This window comes from Marmota flaviventris, chromosome X (assembly GCF_047511675.1).
Source record: "Marmota flaviventris isolate mMarFla1 chromosome X, mMarFla1.hap1, whole genome shotgun sequence".
Taxonomy (NCBI): Eukaryota; Metazoa; Chordata; class Mammalia; order Rodentia; family Sciuridae; genus Marmota; species Marmota flaviventris.
This window is the reverse complement of record NC_092518.1, coordinates 112,493,507-112,510,228: the sequence shown is the minus strand read 5'-3', so window position 1 is coordinate 112,510,228 and position 16,722 is coordinate 112,493,507. Positions and strand designations below refer to the sequence as shown.

Genomic DNA, 16,722 nt, shown 5'->3' with positions numbered 1-16,722 from the left:
TTTAAAATGAAAATTTCTTTTAAAAAAACTAAATAATAAAAAATAAATTAATTAATTTTTAAAAAAGAAAGAAAATAAAATTAAAAAAAAAAACTACATAAAGATTTAAGATAAAAATGGAGGCCACAGTTGAGCTTTACCCTGAAGGCCAACCATACTCCACCCAAAACTTAAGTTATCTTGATTTCCCCAAAGCACCATCTATAATCATAAAAAAAACATAAGCTTTACATCCTTATCAGCAGGAATCAGTGAAATGAAATCAACCAATTATAGACAAATCAGCTTAACAGCTCTACTTGCCTTAAAAAGAATGGTAATGTATAACAGCCAATCAAAAAAAAAGTCAAAATAACTGGGCTCAATGGAACGTGCCTATGATCCTAACAACTTGGAAGGCTAAGGCAGGAGGATTGTAAGTTTAGAGAGACTCCCCAGCAACTTAGTGAGACCTTGTTTCAAAATAAAAAATAAAAAAGGATTAGAGATGTACTCAGTGGTAAAGCACACCTGGGTTAAATCCCCAGTATTAGAATAAAAAAGGTGAAAATATGGTTGGCCCTCCATATGCACAGACTCAACTAACCACTGATCAAAAATATTCAGAAAACAATTGCATCTGTACTGAACATGTATAGATTTTTCTTTTTCTTTTTTTTTAAGAGAGAGAGAGAGAGAAAGAGAGAGAAGTTTTTAATATTTATTTTATTTTAGTTTTCGGCAGACACAACATCTTTGTTTGTATGTGGTGCTGAGGATCAAACCCGGGCCACACACATGCCAGGTGAGCGCAATACTGCTTGAGCCACATCCCCAGCCCCAAGACTTTTTCCTTGTCATTATTCCTGGAACAATACAGTATCATAACTATTTACAGAGCATTTACATTATATTAGACTTATAATTAATCTAGAGTTGATTTAAAATACACAGAAGGATGTGAGGAGGTTAGATGCAAATACTAAACCATTTTATATAACAGACTTGAGCATTCAAGGATTTCAGATAGCCCAGAGGCTTGGGGTCCTGGAATCCCCCTGTGGAAAATTAGAGATGAGTAGACTTCCCCTTTTATGCATCACAAACTGTGCTGTAATTGTTGTATTCTTACCATTTGGTTTAAAGTTTCCTGGATGAAAGTATGTACTCTCTCTTACTGTATATCAATAAACTTTAAAATTTTTTCTAACTTAATCTGATTTTATTTTGACAAAACAAAAAGAAATTGCTTTCCCTTAACTTTCTGTCTCCCCATGGGCTGGAAAACAGATGTGATTATGGCCCACCTTCAACTAAATACATTTAAAAAATACCATAGGACAGGGGTTAGCAAACTTTTTTCTGAAAAGGGCCATACAGTACATAAATTAGGCTTTGTAAGGCCTATGGCCTCTGTCCTGACTAAGCAGTTCTAAAGCAAAAGCAACCATAGACATACAGAAACAAATGGGGTGGCTGTGTTCCAACAAAACTTATTTACACAGACAGTAGTCAGATTTAGCCCACAAACAGTTTGCCAACCATGCTCTAGATGATGGCAATGCAACAAAATTGGATGAACCTGGGTCCTGGATGATTGATTGCACCATAGGACTACCCACCAGCATAAATTATTGTCCTCTAGATGGTTACGTGAGAGAGAAATAAACTCATATGTTATTTGAGGCCATGCATTTTGAATTTCTTTGTTATAGTGAGAGCTAAAGTATTTTTTTATATCTTTATTTTTATGTGGTGCTGAGGATCGAACCCAAGGCCTTGCACAAGCTAGGCAAGCGCTCTACCACTGAGCCACAACCCAGCCCCAGAGAGCTAAAGTCTTAGAAAATGAAAAAGACCAACCAGAGAAAGATTATAGAGGAGAAATGATATAAACTTGCATAGAGAAGAGAAACATTTTAGGTACATATAGGAAAAATAAGCCTACATATGAAACCAAAATGTATGAAACCTAGGAGAAGAGTCAAAATCAAAGCAGAAATTCCCAGAGAAATTAATCAAAATAGGTTGAGAACTAAAATGGAATGGATGATATAGACTATACTACTTGAACCTGGGGAGTAGTTTCTTTTTGGTATTGGAAGTTAAATCCAGAGGTGCTTTATCACTGAACTGTATTATTCCCAGTCCTTTTTTAATTTTGAGACAGTGTCTCACTAAATTACTGAGGGTCTCATTAAAGTGTTGACCTTGAACTTGTGATCCTCCTGCCTCAGCCTCCCAAGTTACCAGGATTACAGGTATGCACCACTGCACCCAGTTATGTGGAAAGTAGTTTCAAGCAAGAAGCAGAACAGAAAAGAGAAGGTGGTGTCTTAAGGAGGTCAGAGGGTCAGAAAAAAGTACTTTAGGAAAGACTTGAACATATTTATCATTCGAAGGGAGCCAACCAATAAAGATAAGAAAGTGGATAAATGGGCTGGGGATACCGTGTAGTGGTAGAATGCCTGTCTCCCTAACATGCATGAAGCCCTGGGTTCAATCCATAGCACTGCAAAAAAAGAGAGATTAAATGATACAGAATGGTCCTTGATGAAACAGAAGTAAATGTAAAGTCATGGTTTCTAAGCTTGATAGTATATCATAATAACCTGGAGGGCTCGTCATAAACAGACTGCTGGGCCCCATTCCATCCTTTCTGATTCAGTAAGTATGGAGTGGGGCTCAAGAATTTGCATTTCTAAGGCTGGAGTTGTGGCTCAGTGATAGAGCACTTGCCCAGCATGTGTGAGGCACTGGGTTCTGATTCTCAGCACCCATATAAATAAATGAATACAATAAAGGTCCATCAACATCTAAAAAATTTTTTAAAAAAGAATTTGCATTTCTAATGAGCTCCCAGTAATGCTGATGTTGCACATCTGGAGAACCACATTTTGAGAACATCTATAGTAGAGACAAGGTACAGACAGGTATAAATGTAAATAGATTTATAAGTGATGGGTAGAAAGGCAAGAACAGGTAGAAGGTGAGGCCATAGGAGGTAGAGTTGTCTGCTGAAAGAAAGAGGAATGATGAAATAAAAGTAAGGCATGAAGATTTAAAATGCCCTTGAAGACCGGAAAAAGAACTGTCCCAGAATAAGTGAAAGGACTGAACATTTCAATCATGTTATAAATCACATAGGTAAGGTCACAATCTAAAATTGTGACTTCACCCCAGACAGTAGTCAGATTTAGCCCACAAACAATACTGGTAATACTCAGTCCTATCAAAGTATAAGAAAGGAAAATGCAGACTGCAGCATTGGTCAACAGTTGTAATTTTGCAAGAGAGATCAGAGGAATAGGAAATTGAAGCAAATCACTTAGGTGATTAAGTCTAAGATCCAGATGGATAAGAAAGGTAGTTTCAGGGAGTTAAGTATACTTTTCTTGAAAAGCACATTCTTACAAGTATATTATAAATATTCTAGAGTTCTAGGATATAGTCAATTCTTTTCATACTTTTTCTATAAATCTTAGGTGATATAAACATTTTAAAGCTAAATTAGTCTCATTTTAAAGAAGAAAAATGATTTCATATCTTTCTGCCAACTACTAGTGGTTTCTTTCATGTGTGCTATTTTACAAGTTACCCTCTCAGCTCAAATTCTCTGAATTGCAATAATTTGTACTTGTGGATTCGCCAATGCTGAAATAAATAAAGCATGTGTCTTTTTACTTTTTTTCTCACATTCCCCCTAAAATAATTTCTTAAAACTTGAAATTCTCACTGGACACACACTGGTAATTCCAGCTACTTGGGAAGCTGAGGCAGAAGGATCACAAGTTCAAGGTCAGCCTGGGCAACTAAGCAAGACTTTATCTCAAAAGTAAAAAGAAAAAAAAGACCAGGGATATAGCTCAGTGGTACAGCCCTTGAGTTCAATTCCCAGCATCAAAAACAAAAACTTGGGATCCTGTTACATATTTCAATCATATATTTAGTGCTTTAATCATAAATTTAAATAAATTAATAAACAGAAAATATTTACCATTTTGAGCTTTAGATTGATATTAAAATGTTTCTTTATATGATGTGATAAAATCCAATTATATTCTTAACAAATTAGTACCACTAAACCATAATAGCATTGTGGTTCCAAATTCAGTATATCCCAAAACAGGCCAAAATATAGCATTTTTAAAAGTCAAATCTCACCCTTAAGAGAAATACAGATAAGACAGGGAAAGACAGAAACAGATAACCTACATAGTTATTAAAAGAGGCTTCTCTAAAAAACTGTTATCTCAATTCATCCCTTTGTTTGATATCTCAGGTTACACCACAGATCAACACACCATATGAAGATTTGGAATGGGTAAGGAGGGATATGCCTTTCTTTTGTAAAATGGGAAAAGTGCTATTAGAAATGCAGATTCATTCTCAGACCAGTTTTAGGAAAGAATACAAATGGAAGTAAGAGATCTGAATATTGATTTCTTTAAAACTACACAGTCCTTGAAAATATCCTAGAGGGGGTTGTATGCCCCTGTTTAAAGACCAATGGGTAATGCATATCATAATAAATAGACTACTATTTATTGAGCATCTGCTACCAAGTACAATTTCAGGCAGTTGACATATGTTATATTGAATTCTTAACAATGCCTAACCACTGCAGTATCTTCATTTTACAAATGAGGAAACTGAGTGAGGTTTAATGCAATTAGGTGATTATCCAACGTTTTACAGCTAGCAATGGACAGAGTGGGAATATGGACCCAAATTTGTCTTAAGCTTGTACTCTTTTCAAAGCATACTGCAGACATCTCTCTTACCTTTAGAACATCGGTGGGATTGGCTATAGTGGAAGATATCACTCCTGACACCACCCCACAGATCATATTAATTAGAAGAGTTTCATCTGTAAAAAGGATTTTAAAAAGGGTCTGCTTTTATTAGGCACTAAGTTCTGAAAAGAGAATACTGAGCTATCAGAGGAAGAGAATCTTAGAGAAATGACTTTAGAAACGAACTACAAAGTTTATGAAAATAAAGAAACTCAAATATTTCTAGATCCCAAATCAGTACCAAACATAAAATTATAAAATATAAATCATTATTTCTACAAAAAAAAATCAGTATTTCTAAAAGGACACTGAAACATGCCCTACCTATTCTTCTACATAATTATCATAACCCATATGAATTTAGAATGTGGTTTTTTCCCCTTCAATCATTTCAAATTAAAGTATATGTTTTCTAAGTCTTCTTATGGACAGTCATCAATGCAAAACATTCAGGAAATGATTGTAAAAAGATAAAATCTTACATGTAGTAGAGAAAAAGTTATTTAAACATTGATTTGGACTGGTCTTAAATCACTACAAGCTTCTATTTGTCTACAGAAAGGTTCTGTAGTCAAATGTAAAAAATAATTTATATATTTACTCATTTTATTTTAATTTTTATAGTGCTGGGAATCAAACCCAGGGCCTCATGCATGCTAGACAAGCACTGTACTACTGACCTATACCCCTAGTCCCAAAAGCAATAATTCAGAATTAAATTTCTTAACTGAAAAAAGGAATAGAAACCACAGAACATCATTCTACAGCAAAAAATACTTCTTCATCCCTCCTTCCCACCATGAAGAGCCTACGACTAGAAACTAAGTAAACCCAAGTGAAGTATCTATGAAAGGAAATTATTTTAGGAAGAGGTGGAAGGAAATCCTTCAGGATCCCCCAAAGAGGAGGTTCCAGAAAAAGTTGGTTTAGGACAAAAAAGTGATTCAAAGGACATTACTAACCGAAAGTCTCTCCAGCTGTTCCCAACCATCCAACTGCCCCTGGCCTGTGGTAAAATAACCATTTAGTACATATCAGGCTGGAAATGATGCAGCAGCAAATAGAGAGACATACAATAATTCTGAATGTGAGTAAGGTGGCCATAAGTACATCACAATCTAGAAAACAATAGCCTTAAATTTAACTAGCAAAAGCTTATCAAAATTGTCACCTTGAAATGCCTTATGAAATCCTCTTATTGATGAGGATAGCATCAATATCTGGACATAATTGTTCCATGCTTCCTCAGAGATGACCAGAATTTTTATTATTATTATTATTATTATTATTATTATTATTATTATTATTATTTTAAAAGGACAAATTTGAATGGCTGGTCCCTCTAACACATATATCACCTTTGCAAGGATTTATCCCAAATCAATACAACTCATTTGTCCTTGAAGTGATAGTTCTCCGTTCTGAGGCATCATGTGATGAACATTTCACACTAATCATGATTTCAATAATCCCTCTGAGGATCACCTCAAAAGAGAGTTGAGTATACTGACCTTCTAAACGTTCTACAAATAATCGCTTCAAGCTTTGGTAAATCCCAATTTTAATGGTGCCATATGATGCCTGTCTTAGTAATGCAGGAGCAATCCTTCCCAAAACAAAGAAAAGTTAATTTTACTCAACATGCATTTGCAGATTATACATATCAGCCAACTCATTTCTGTTACCCATCTCATTTCAACTCAAAACAACAGAATATGTATTTTTTCAAGCACCCATGAGACATTGACCAAGGCAGTAAACATTCTAGATCATATAACAAACACCAACAAATTTAAAAAACTAAAATCATATAAAGTGTATTCTGACAATAATAGAATCAAACTAGAAATCATTAAGGAAATATTCAAACACTTGGAAATTAAACAACACACTTCTAAATAATCGATTGGTTAGAGAAAGTCTCAAAGGAAATTTTAAAAACAGATCTGACTGAAAATCAAAATTCAATCTATTAAAATATATGGGAGGCAGCCCAAAGTATTACTGAGGGAAATTTATAACACAAAATACTTACATCAGAAAGCAGGGAAAGTCTCAAATCAATAATTTAAGTTTCTACCTCAAGAAACTAAAAATGGAAGAAGAAAATTAACCTAACACTAGCAGAATGAAGAAAATTTAAAAAAAAACATAAATCATTGAAATTGAAAATACAGCTGGGCATAGTGACATACACTTATAATCCCAGTGGCTTGGGAGTCTGAGTCAAGAAGATCACAAGTCTGAAGCCAGCCTCAGAAACCTATCAAGGCCTGAAACAACTTAGCGAGACCCTGTCTCAAGAATAAAAACATAAAATAGAATAAAAAGGGCCAGGGATATAGCTCAGTCTTTAAACACTCTGGGCTTAATCCCTTGGGAGAAAGAAAGGAAGGTGGGGAGCAGGAGGGAAAGAAAGAAAAAGGAGAGAGAGAGAAAGAAAGAGAGGCAAAGAGAAGAATGAAAACAGAAAAATCAATGAAATAAAAAGTTGGCTCTTTGAAAAAATACATAAAATTAATAAATTTGTAGCAGAAAGATATAGAAGATACAAATCCCCAATATCAGGAATAAAATGGAATAGTTCTATAAATCCTGCAACCATTCCAAAGATAACTTCACGCTCATAAATTCAACAACTTAGAAGAAATGGATTAATTCTTTGAAAACCACAAATTGCCAAAGCTTAATTAAGATAAAATTGAAATCTGAGTAAGTATTATAACCATTTCAATGGACTAAATGTTTGTATCATCCCTCCAACAAAAGGCACATGTTAAAATCCTAAACTCAACATGGTAGTATGAGGAAACAGGACCTTTGGGAAGTAATTAGGTCACAAGAATGAAGCAATGGGATTATTGCCCTTATAAAAAGGACCCCAGAGAGCACTAGCTCTTTATGTCAAATGAAGATACAAGAAGTTGGCAGCCTAGAAGAGAGAATTCACCAGAACTCAACCTCAAGAACTATGGAAAAAATTTTCTGTTGTTTATAATCTATGGTACCTTGTTATAACAGGCCAAACTAAGACCACATTAAAGAATTTGAATCCATAACTTAAAAGTTCCCAAAAGAAGAAATCTCCAGGACCAGATAATTTTACCAGGGAATTCTACCAAACATTTAAAGAATTAACACCAATCTTACACAATCTCTTCCAGAAAATAGAAAAGGGAATGCTTGTCAACTCCTTTTGGTTAGTATTACCCTAATACCAAAACCAGTCAAAAATGTACAGAAAATAAAAACTACAGACCAATATCTCTCATGAACTCAGATGCAAAAATCTTTAAGAAAACATTAGAAAACAATCCAGAAATGTACAAAAAGAATTATATACTATTATCCACTATAAAGATTTTTTAAAATCCACCTATACTTCCTAATACTTGCAGATACATCTTTAATCTTATCAACAAGGAGGTACTAAAACCAAAATCTCAGCCTATTTAAGTTCTGCTCATAAACTGGAGACATTTTCACTCATACCTCCTTTGAGATTCTCCAAATTGTAGAACTGCACTTTAGGAGGTATAAATAGCAACAGCTTAAATGGTTAGGAATAAAAAATTATGACTAAATATGCATATTTCTGGTTTTATTGCTTGTTATCAGAAAAAATCTTGTGATTATCCATGCTGAGAAAGAACAAGTTAAAACAGATGATCCATGAATCACCTGCTTCAGAAGAATGACTTGATTTTTTTTCTCCAAGAAAATTATTTTTAAGATAAAGCTAACATAGGTTAATAATAAAACTAATTTCCATTCTGAGCAATAAACTGATAGCCTAAATTTAGAATGGCCTAGGATACTGTTTAGCAGATAAGCTACAAACTGGCCAAAAACAAAATCTCAAACTGATGGCTAATCAAAAGGTGACCAAAAGAGATAAGTCTCCCTCTCTCATTCTGCATTTTTGTTTAAGCTACCAGAATAATATTTTCTTAAAAAGGAAAATTTTAAAGAAAGTCAGCATTTGCCAACTCAGGAAAAGTATCACAAGAATATTTGTGGTTAATTGGTGCTGCTATTAATAACAGCTATGGATGAGTCTCAAGAAACCAGGAGAAAGCCTATCTGCAATTATATGTCCATTTTAACATATATTGCTTACAGCTGGAAAAACACAAAATCCAAAGCTCACATCTTAAAGCAGATGAGATATAAACAGGCCCATCAACACAGAATTACAAGTTGAATGGTGAATACAAAGGGCACAAACTTCTATAGAGTTGAAATACTTGGCCTGTTTATTTATTTGTTTCTTTGCTTATGGCACCAGGAATTGTGCCCAGAGGGGCTTGACCACTGAGCCATATCCCAGCCCTTTTTAAATTTTTTTTTTTTTATTTTGAGACAGGGTCTTGCTAAGTTGCTGAGACTGGCTTTGAATGTGTGATGCTCCTGCTTTAGCCTCCCAAGCCACTGGGATTAGAGACATGTGCCACCACATCCAGCCTTGGCCTCTTTAAAAAGCATTTCTGCTCATGATGTAAGGAAGGAATCCAGCCTTACCCTGAATACAGAGCCAATACACCTTCTTCTTTATAGATTCGGAACAGGGCATGAAACATCCCTCTATATTTTATCTCTTTGAAACGGACATCGATGCTTTGGCCTTGGACTTGAAGTCGTGTTTTGGTAAGGTCCACAGGGAAAGTTCCTACAAAGGAACACACTCACTTATAAGTGTCTCCAAGGAGTCACAGTTAAGTTTTGGCTAAATATAAGGCAATGACAATATCTGAAACATAAGACAGAGTTTTTTTGTAATACATACAAGGGCTGGGTGTATAGCTCAGTGGTACAGCACTTGCCTAGCATGCACAAGGCCCTTAGTTCCATCCCCAGCACTGTAAAATAATAGTAATAGCAACAACAACATACAAAAGATCTCTATTAGAATGCCATTGCCAGAGGACAAGAGTTGTATGTGGTAAAGTGAAATGTACTATATTATATCTATGCAACACAATTTGACACATAGTACATTTGACACTGTAAAAATTAACTGTTGCTTTAATTTCATCTGTACCATGCATATGCCACTCATCAGTCTCTTTTTCCCACCCCCTCCCACTTCAAGTCTCTCTAGCTTTCCCTCATATTATCTCAAATTTTTACAAACACAGGAAAGCATGGTCTTACTACTTCAGGTGCTCTTATAAACAACTACAAATTTTTGTTAGTTTTTTCTTTTATATGGTTATAAGAAATAAACAGCTCCTCAATATTATAAAAGATAATGGTAAAGTCCTATTATGTTCTACTCATCCTGGTTTCTTAGGTAATTCTGAACTGATACCAGCAGAGGACTTAGGGGAGAAATTTCTTCAACCAAACCTCTTTTTTTAATGTCACATTATATTGACAAAATACATTTTCAAGGAATATTTAAAGATCTAAATCTAACAAGGTGATTATGTAATTCTGTTCACTTTTGACTTGGACATCACAGCATCTACTAAGAAAGCCAGCAAGGACTGGTAGACCATAGTCACTTATGAATGGTAGAGGAAAGGGGAAATATGGAAGATTAAAAATCACAGTCTAGACTGGGCATGGTGGCACATCCTTTTAATCCCAGCTACTCTGGAGGCTGAAGCATGAGAATCGCAAGTTCAAGACCAGCCATGGAAACTTGTCGAGACCCTAAAAAAGACTGGGGATGCAGCTTAGTAGTCAAGTGTCCCTGGGTTCAATCCAAAAGAAAGACAGAAAGAAAAAAAGAAAAATTAAAACCTAAAAATATTTCAAAACTAAAATTAAACAGAGAAGAATATTTTTCAATCTTGTTCATTTTCTTCTCAAATAGAATACCAGTTTGAAAGAAAAGCTAGGGTACTTGCAGAAACACCTATCACATCCAACTCCTTCTATATGTTCATATATATATATTATTTAAGCCTAGAAAATTAGCAAAACATTAAACTATCAAAAAAGCTTCCCAAAGTTTGAGTTTTCTTAACTTCATTTGCCATACCATTAGTAGTACTTCCTCAGAAATATTTCTTGAGGGCTTTGAGACACAATTTTTAAAACAAAGAGGGAAAGCTTTTTATTTTCTCTCTAGTTTTTACCAGAAAAATAAATAACTGACACCATATACCACTATCTATAGCATAAAATGCAAACTTGTCATTTTTTCACATTCTTACCAAACTCAGCAACAATAGAGGCAAGGCCGCCATATACAAAGGGTTTCCAATTCAGACCAGACATCTCATGGCTTACAGTGGCACTTTTCTGGTGCTAAAAATAAAGACAAATCAGAACAAGGCACAAAAGTGAGGAGTACTTGTTAGCATTTGATCATGTGTATTAGATCAACAAAACTGTCAGATAAAACTATTGTAAAGGGAAAACCCCACCAAGTAAATGACACTAAATGGCAGATCTTATTTTATGTGCTGGATAATCATGAATTTGTTCTTTATTGGGATAGGTGTGTAATTCACTCAAATATCAACCTATGTCCTCATTCTCTCTACTTTCTTTAGTGTAATTATTCATCCCCACCCAAAGAGAGACTTTAGTCCATCCAGCATACCCAACTTAGACATTCAACTAAACAATTAACAAGTGAAGGAAACTAGAATTCAAATTATATAGGCTGAGGCATCTCATAAAAGCAGTTCATGGTATTTAGTTAGCTTGATTCAGGTACAAAGCACAGGCTCACTACCCTCTCATGTTCTCAGTCCTTTCATCTCTCCACTAAACTTTAGGGTCTGAGTTTGTCCAAGAGATACTTCTAGCTACATATAACTAGCTTCCCTGACTAGGACCAGGCTGAGCTAAGCCTCTTCATCTTCCTTCTGGCTCCCAGAGGAATGACAGCAATACAGCTCACTCTCTCTCTTCTGACATTGAACATATATCCTTCTAGTGGGCCTACTCTTTCCCTCCCCCCTGGCCTTTTAAAACATTCGTACAAACTCTGTTCTTTTATACTCTAGTTCTTTAATAATATGTTCTTTTTCTAGCCCCCCTCTTTCTCCATCCCACCTGTCAGACCTGTCATCTTCAATCTTTTCAGCTTTCTTTTCTATTTGTGCCATTCTCAGCTCCTCTCTCTTGGATTTGATTTTTTCCCCAGCTCTGGCATCTAGACCAGTAGTGTTCAAATTTTAGCATGTACCAGAATCATCTAGAAAGTGTATTAAAACATGGACCGCTGGGCCTCTCCCCGACAGTTTCTGTTTGGTGGTCTGGGTCTGGCCATGAGAATTTGCAAGCTCCCAAATAATGCTAACGTTTCTACACCTAAGAAGTACTGCTCTGGATATCACCTGCAAAGTTCTGGTTTAGCTCACAGTAATATCTTTCTTAGCTGTGACTCTCAGATTTCCTTTAAATACTTGTTTTTCAGAGCTATATAGTGTGTATACTTCTGAATTTCAAAAGCAGCTTCAAGTGGTTTACAGTCAGGAAGAAAGACTCTAAAATCAGGTTACCTAAAATCCTGACTCCACCACTATTTCTGTGACTTTGAGTAGATTATTCAACCTTTCTGTGCCTCCATCTTCCAAACTATAAAATGTGAATAATAAAAACTATATCATAAGGTTGTTGTGAAAATTATATATGTTACAAACCTAGAAAAGTACCTGGCACATAGCTAAATAACTATTAGCTAATTATTATCATTATTATATATGTATCCAATTTTACATTTTAACAGATAATAGTTGCTGGCCACCCCCATCCAATGCCAATCTAGGATTAGCACCTTTGAGTCACCGTCCCTTTTTAGAGGAGATAAGGTTTTGCTTTCTTTCCACATAAGAAATTCTTTGTAACTAAGCAAAGAATAATTTTCCAGGTAAGATAGCAAACATACAGATGAATGTTTTAGTTACAGTCCACAAAAATTATGGAAACTTCAAGCATATCGCATAGAGTCTAGAGTAGATAACCCTATTAGAGGAAAGTTATTGAAAGGAATTCTAATGAGCAAAGTAGGGTTAGATGTTTGAAATATCAGCTGCAGTTTGAAATAAATCTTAAATACTAAGCACTACCATATCAACATTTTTATCTATGCCTGAATTTTAAGATTAGAATTGATAGTAAAACATGACATATGTGGTCTCAGTTTGTGGGGAAAAAGTTCACTATTGACCAATTTAGAGAGTCCCAAGAATAGTCTTAAATGTTTCAGACAGCTGCTATGCTTCTTCCCAAAACCATCTTTACAATTTCTTTTAACTCTTCTTATTACAGAAAAAGTCTCTCTCAGAACTTTACTACCTGCTATCCATCCTTTTAATAAGGTAGGAGCAGAGCCATAGAATGAACCAAATCTTAAGCCAGTTAGCCCAGGAGTTCCCTAGTTTTCACAAATAAGGGTATCTAGGGGTTTTTTCCTGCCAAATTTATTTAACCTCAAAGACTATTATTAAACAGATCATATTCTTCTTACTCCTGGAACATTAAAAATATCACCTTTCTTGTACAAAATATTAATTGGTAGTTGATATTGTTTAGTGTCTTTATGTGGCAAAATAAGCTTGACTGCCCTGTATTTATGGCCTCTCCCCATGCCTAGATTTAAATTTTATTGGTTCATGAAATCCAAGTGTGGCCAGTTCCTACACTGCCTCTACCAGCACCTCCCAATCCATATATGACAGTAAAACCTCTTTGACTCCCATGCTATCTTATGAAGAAATACAGTAACATCTTTGATTAGATCTGATTTTAGACAGTATTTCCTCATAGTAGGACAAAAGTTTTTCTTTCTCAAATTATTTTCACTGAGTCTTTGGAGGCAATATTGAACAAATGTATTCTTTTTTCCTGGGGGAATCCTTCAAATACTTAAAGATAACAATCATGTTCTCCTGTATCTTATCTTTCTCAAGCTAAATATTCCTGATCATTTTCTTAATTCTGTATATTATACTTTAATTACGATAGTTGAAAATTTAAGTTGCTTTTTAGGGAGCCCTATCACACTATGGAAATCATTAACTGTCAGCTGATACCTCTGAGTCTTTTCACATAAGGCTGTATATATGGACACATGTTATGTCACACCTATCCTACAAATACTTGTTGAAACTTCATTTATATCTTAAATCCAGGCATAAAAATAATGAGTAGCATTGGGTTTATCTTCTAGTTGCCCCATGTTATTTCTTCTCTTAACTAGGTAAGATCATGAAGGCAGATACCATACCTCATGGCACTTTTTATAACTCTCAGAAGAGCTTGTGCAGAATTTGACATAAACCCAGTTGTTTTCTCAGTGTGACATCATTTAGCTATATATGCAGCCTATATATAAAAGATTACAGCCAGGCACAATGGCACATGTCTATAATCCCAGAGGCTTAGGAGACTGAGGCAGGAGGATCACAAATTCAAAGTTGGCCTCAGCAACTGAGAGAGGCCCTTAGCAACTTATTAAGACCCTGTCTCAAAATAAAAAATAAAAAAAGGGCTGGGGAGGGCTGAGGTTGTAGCTCAGTGGTAGGGTGCTTGCTTCACATGCGTGAGGCCCTGGGTTTGATCCTCAGTACCACATAAAAATAAATAAATAAACAAACAAAAAGATATTGGGTCCATCAAAAAAAAATCTCGTCTAAAAAAAGGGGGGGTGAGGCTCAGTGGGTAAGCATCCCTGGGTTGAATCCTTGCTACCAAAAAAAAAAAAAAAATTACAGGGGAAAACAGAGAGGTAACTTCTGCACCTGGCCAATGCTACACACCCTGTACATGATGCTGCCCTAATCACCGAATATTTTCTACAGAAAAATCTTCTTCCCTTTCTTTTCTTGTAGAGAATTACTTGTGTAAAATATACCCCAAATCCTCTTAAATTATTTTGACAGATGAGGCTAACCCCAGATATGTGTAAAAAGACAGAAGTCATATCTTAATTAAAATAGAAACATAATACTCTAAATATTTTATTATATAAAGAAGCCAATGAAAATTGTGTTTAAATCTGCATATATGTATTATAAAGATCTAAGGAAAATCTGATAACCTAACAAGTACCAATAAACATGTCCCAGAATACTAGTTACATAGCCCTACGATACTCCAAAGATCTGATCAGGAAACTCTGGGTGACTTTCCTGCTTTTTCCTTTAAGAAAAAGAAGATAATGGAGAATCTAAGACTGAGAAGGTAACAATGGGAAGCCAACATATATTTTTTGAAGTCATACTAAGTGCTCAAACCTATAATGTGCTAAGGGTATAATCATCACATTTTTTATAAAAGAAATTTGTTCTAACACCAAGGCAATATTTACCACTTAATGTATCTTTCTTGAATAATCAAGGAGATGGGGCAGGGATAAAAGTTGTATTAAATAGAGTACTTGCCTTTTAAGAGCTTAGAATGTGGTAGGAAAAAAAACTTGATTAGAGAAAAATTAAGTGCTACACTATGTAGTACAATCTTATAAAAGCAAGAGGAACATGGAAAAGGAGACAATCCACACAGTTTAAATAATTTGAAAAAGCTTATGGAGGTGACAGAACTTAAGTTGGGCCTTGACAGAGTGCAGGTTGAATCCGGATAGGGGCAGATAAGGGAAAGGGTGGGAGAGGGGACAAGATGAACAGAGACACACATGTGGGGAAAAAAAACATAGCATGTGGAGGTAGACATCAATATGGTTTGTTCTGAGAAGGAAATGAAAGTTCCATCTGGAATAAAGAATTCACTTGTTGGCTGAAACAAGTGGAAGGAGCAGGTTGTATTTAAAGGCTTAAAAACCAAGGTGTGGAGAGGACAATTAAATTTTTTTAACAGGAAAGTGACTTGAGAAAAACCCATATTTTTAGTAAACCTACTAGGGTTGCAGCAAGCACAGTGGATTACAAACAGCAGAGGCAGGGAGACTGTCTTAGGATGGTGTGAAGTAAAGAAGAGAAAGATGCTTACAGGCAGTGAGCTTAGAGATAAAGTTCTGAAATGGGGACAAAAGGTACTTAATGGTGTACGGAATGAAGATGAAGGAAGAGTTCACAACCACTCTAGCCTGAGGAGCGGAAGGTGGGGGGGAGAGTCAAAGAATCACCAACAGAAAACTATAAATTTCCCTGATGTTACCGAGTCTAAGATATTAATTCATGTTGACAAGCTGTCATCCCAATCAAGTAACTGAACTGCATTTTAATAGATGCCTTCAATGCCTTGACCTCAGGAGTGGCAGGAGGTAGAAACTGAAGGGGACCATCTTTCAACAGCATCCCTCACACTAATACAATGGAGGTGTTTGCTTACTCCGCTTACAATCACGGCCGCCGTTGCAAACTTCACCCTTAGAAAAATTAGGATTATTCCAGGAAAGATACCCATTCACCCTCTGGGTAGCAGGATCTTGCCAGTTCCTCAGCTGTCAGAGCGAGTTCGTGGAGAGAAGGGAGGCGCCTGAAGGAGGCGGCCTCCCAGGGGGGTCGAGGAAGCAGGGTTCAATCGAAGAAGTAAAACCACCGATGCCAGAAGAGTGAAAGACAGGGAAGGGACTCGGCTGAGGGGAGAGAGAGACCAAAGGACCGTTAAGCCCCTCCCAGGCCGGGAACCAGGCCAGCCCGGCCCTGCGCGGCCTGGCGCGGCCCAGCCCCGCTCCCCAGCCTGGAAGTCCAGGAGCTCCCCCTCACCTGCTACGGCTCATCAGACGACTGGGAAGCCGAGGCTCCCACAGTCAGAAACGCCACTGCAAGGCCAACCCGGAAGCATTGACACCGACGGAAGTAACCAAGGCGTTGCCTCGGCAACGGTGGCGCAGCCATTCCAACTCCGCCTCCTCCAAGCCTAAAAAAGAAGGCGCGAAATAAGAGGCCGAAGCAGTAGCGATCAAGAGGCGGCAGTAGTCGGGAAGGATGCGAGAACAAAGGGCCAGAGGGGACAGCGAGACTTTCAGGAAATATAGGGGAAGGGAGCTAGGGCGTGAGAATTCGGTGGCTTCTGAAGTTGA

General features: G+C 36.3%; 1 protein-coding gene across 4 annotated transcripts in view; it reads right to left on the bottom strand.

Annotated features, from left to right (window-relative positions):
* Positions 1-16,475, bottom strand: part of Slc25a14 (solute carrier family 25 member 14) — a 33,698-nt gene extending 17,223 nt beyond the window's left edge. For 2 of the 4 annotated variants that reach the window (XM_071606459.1, XM_027940040.2), the window contains exons 1-6: positions 16,406-16,470; positions 16,029-16,275; positions 10,940-11,033; positions 9,297-9,444; positions 6,287-6,381; positions 4,764-4,849 (exon numbers count right to left, since the gene is read on the bottom strand). In XM_071606459.1, the coding sequence (XP_071462560.1) occupies positions 4,764-4,849; positions 6,287-6,381; positions 9,297-9,444; positions 10,940-11,033; positions 16,029-16,103 (498 nt within the window). In that variant the 5' untranslated portion in view covers positions 16,104-16,275; positions 16,406-16,470. Of the gene's footprint in view, positions 1-4,763; positions 4,850-6,286; positions 6,382-9,296; positions 9,445-10,939; positions 11,034-16,028; positions 16,276-16,405 lie in introns of all 4 variants that reach the window. The other 2 variants (XM_071606458.1, XM_027940041.2) reach the window with 2 other exon arrangements.
* Positions 16,476-16,722: the final 247 nt, after the last annotated feature.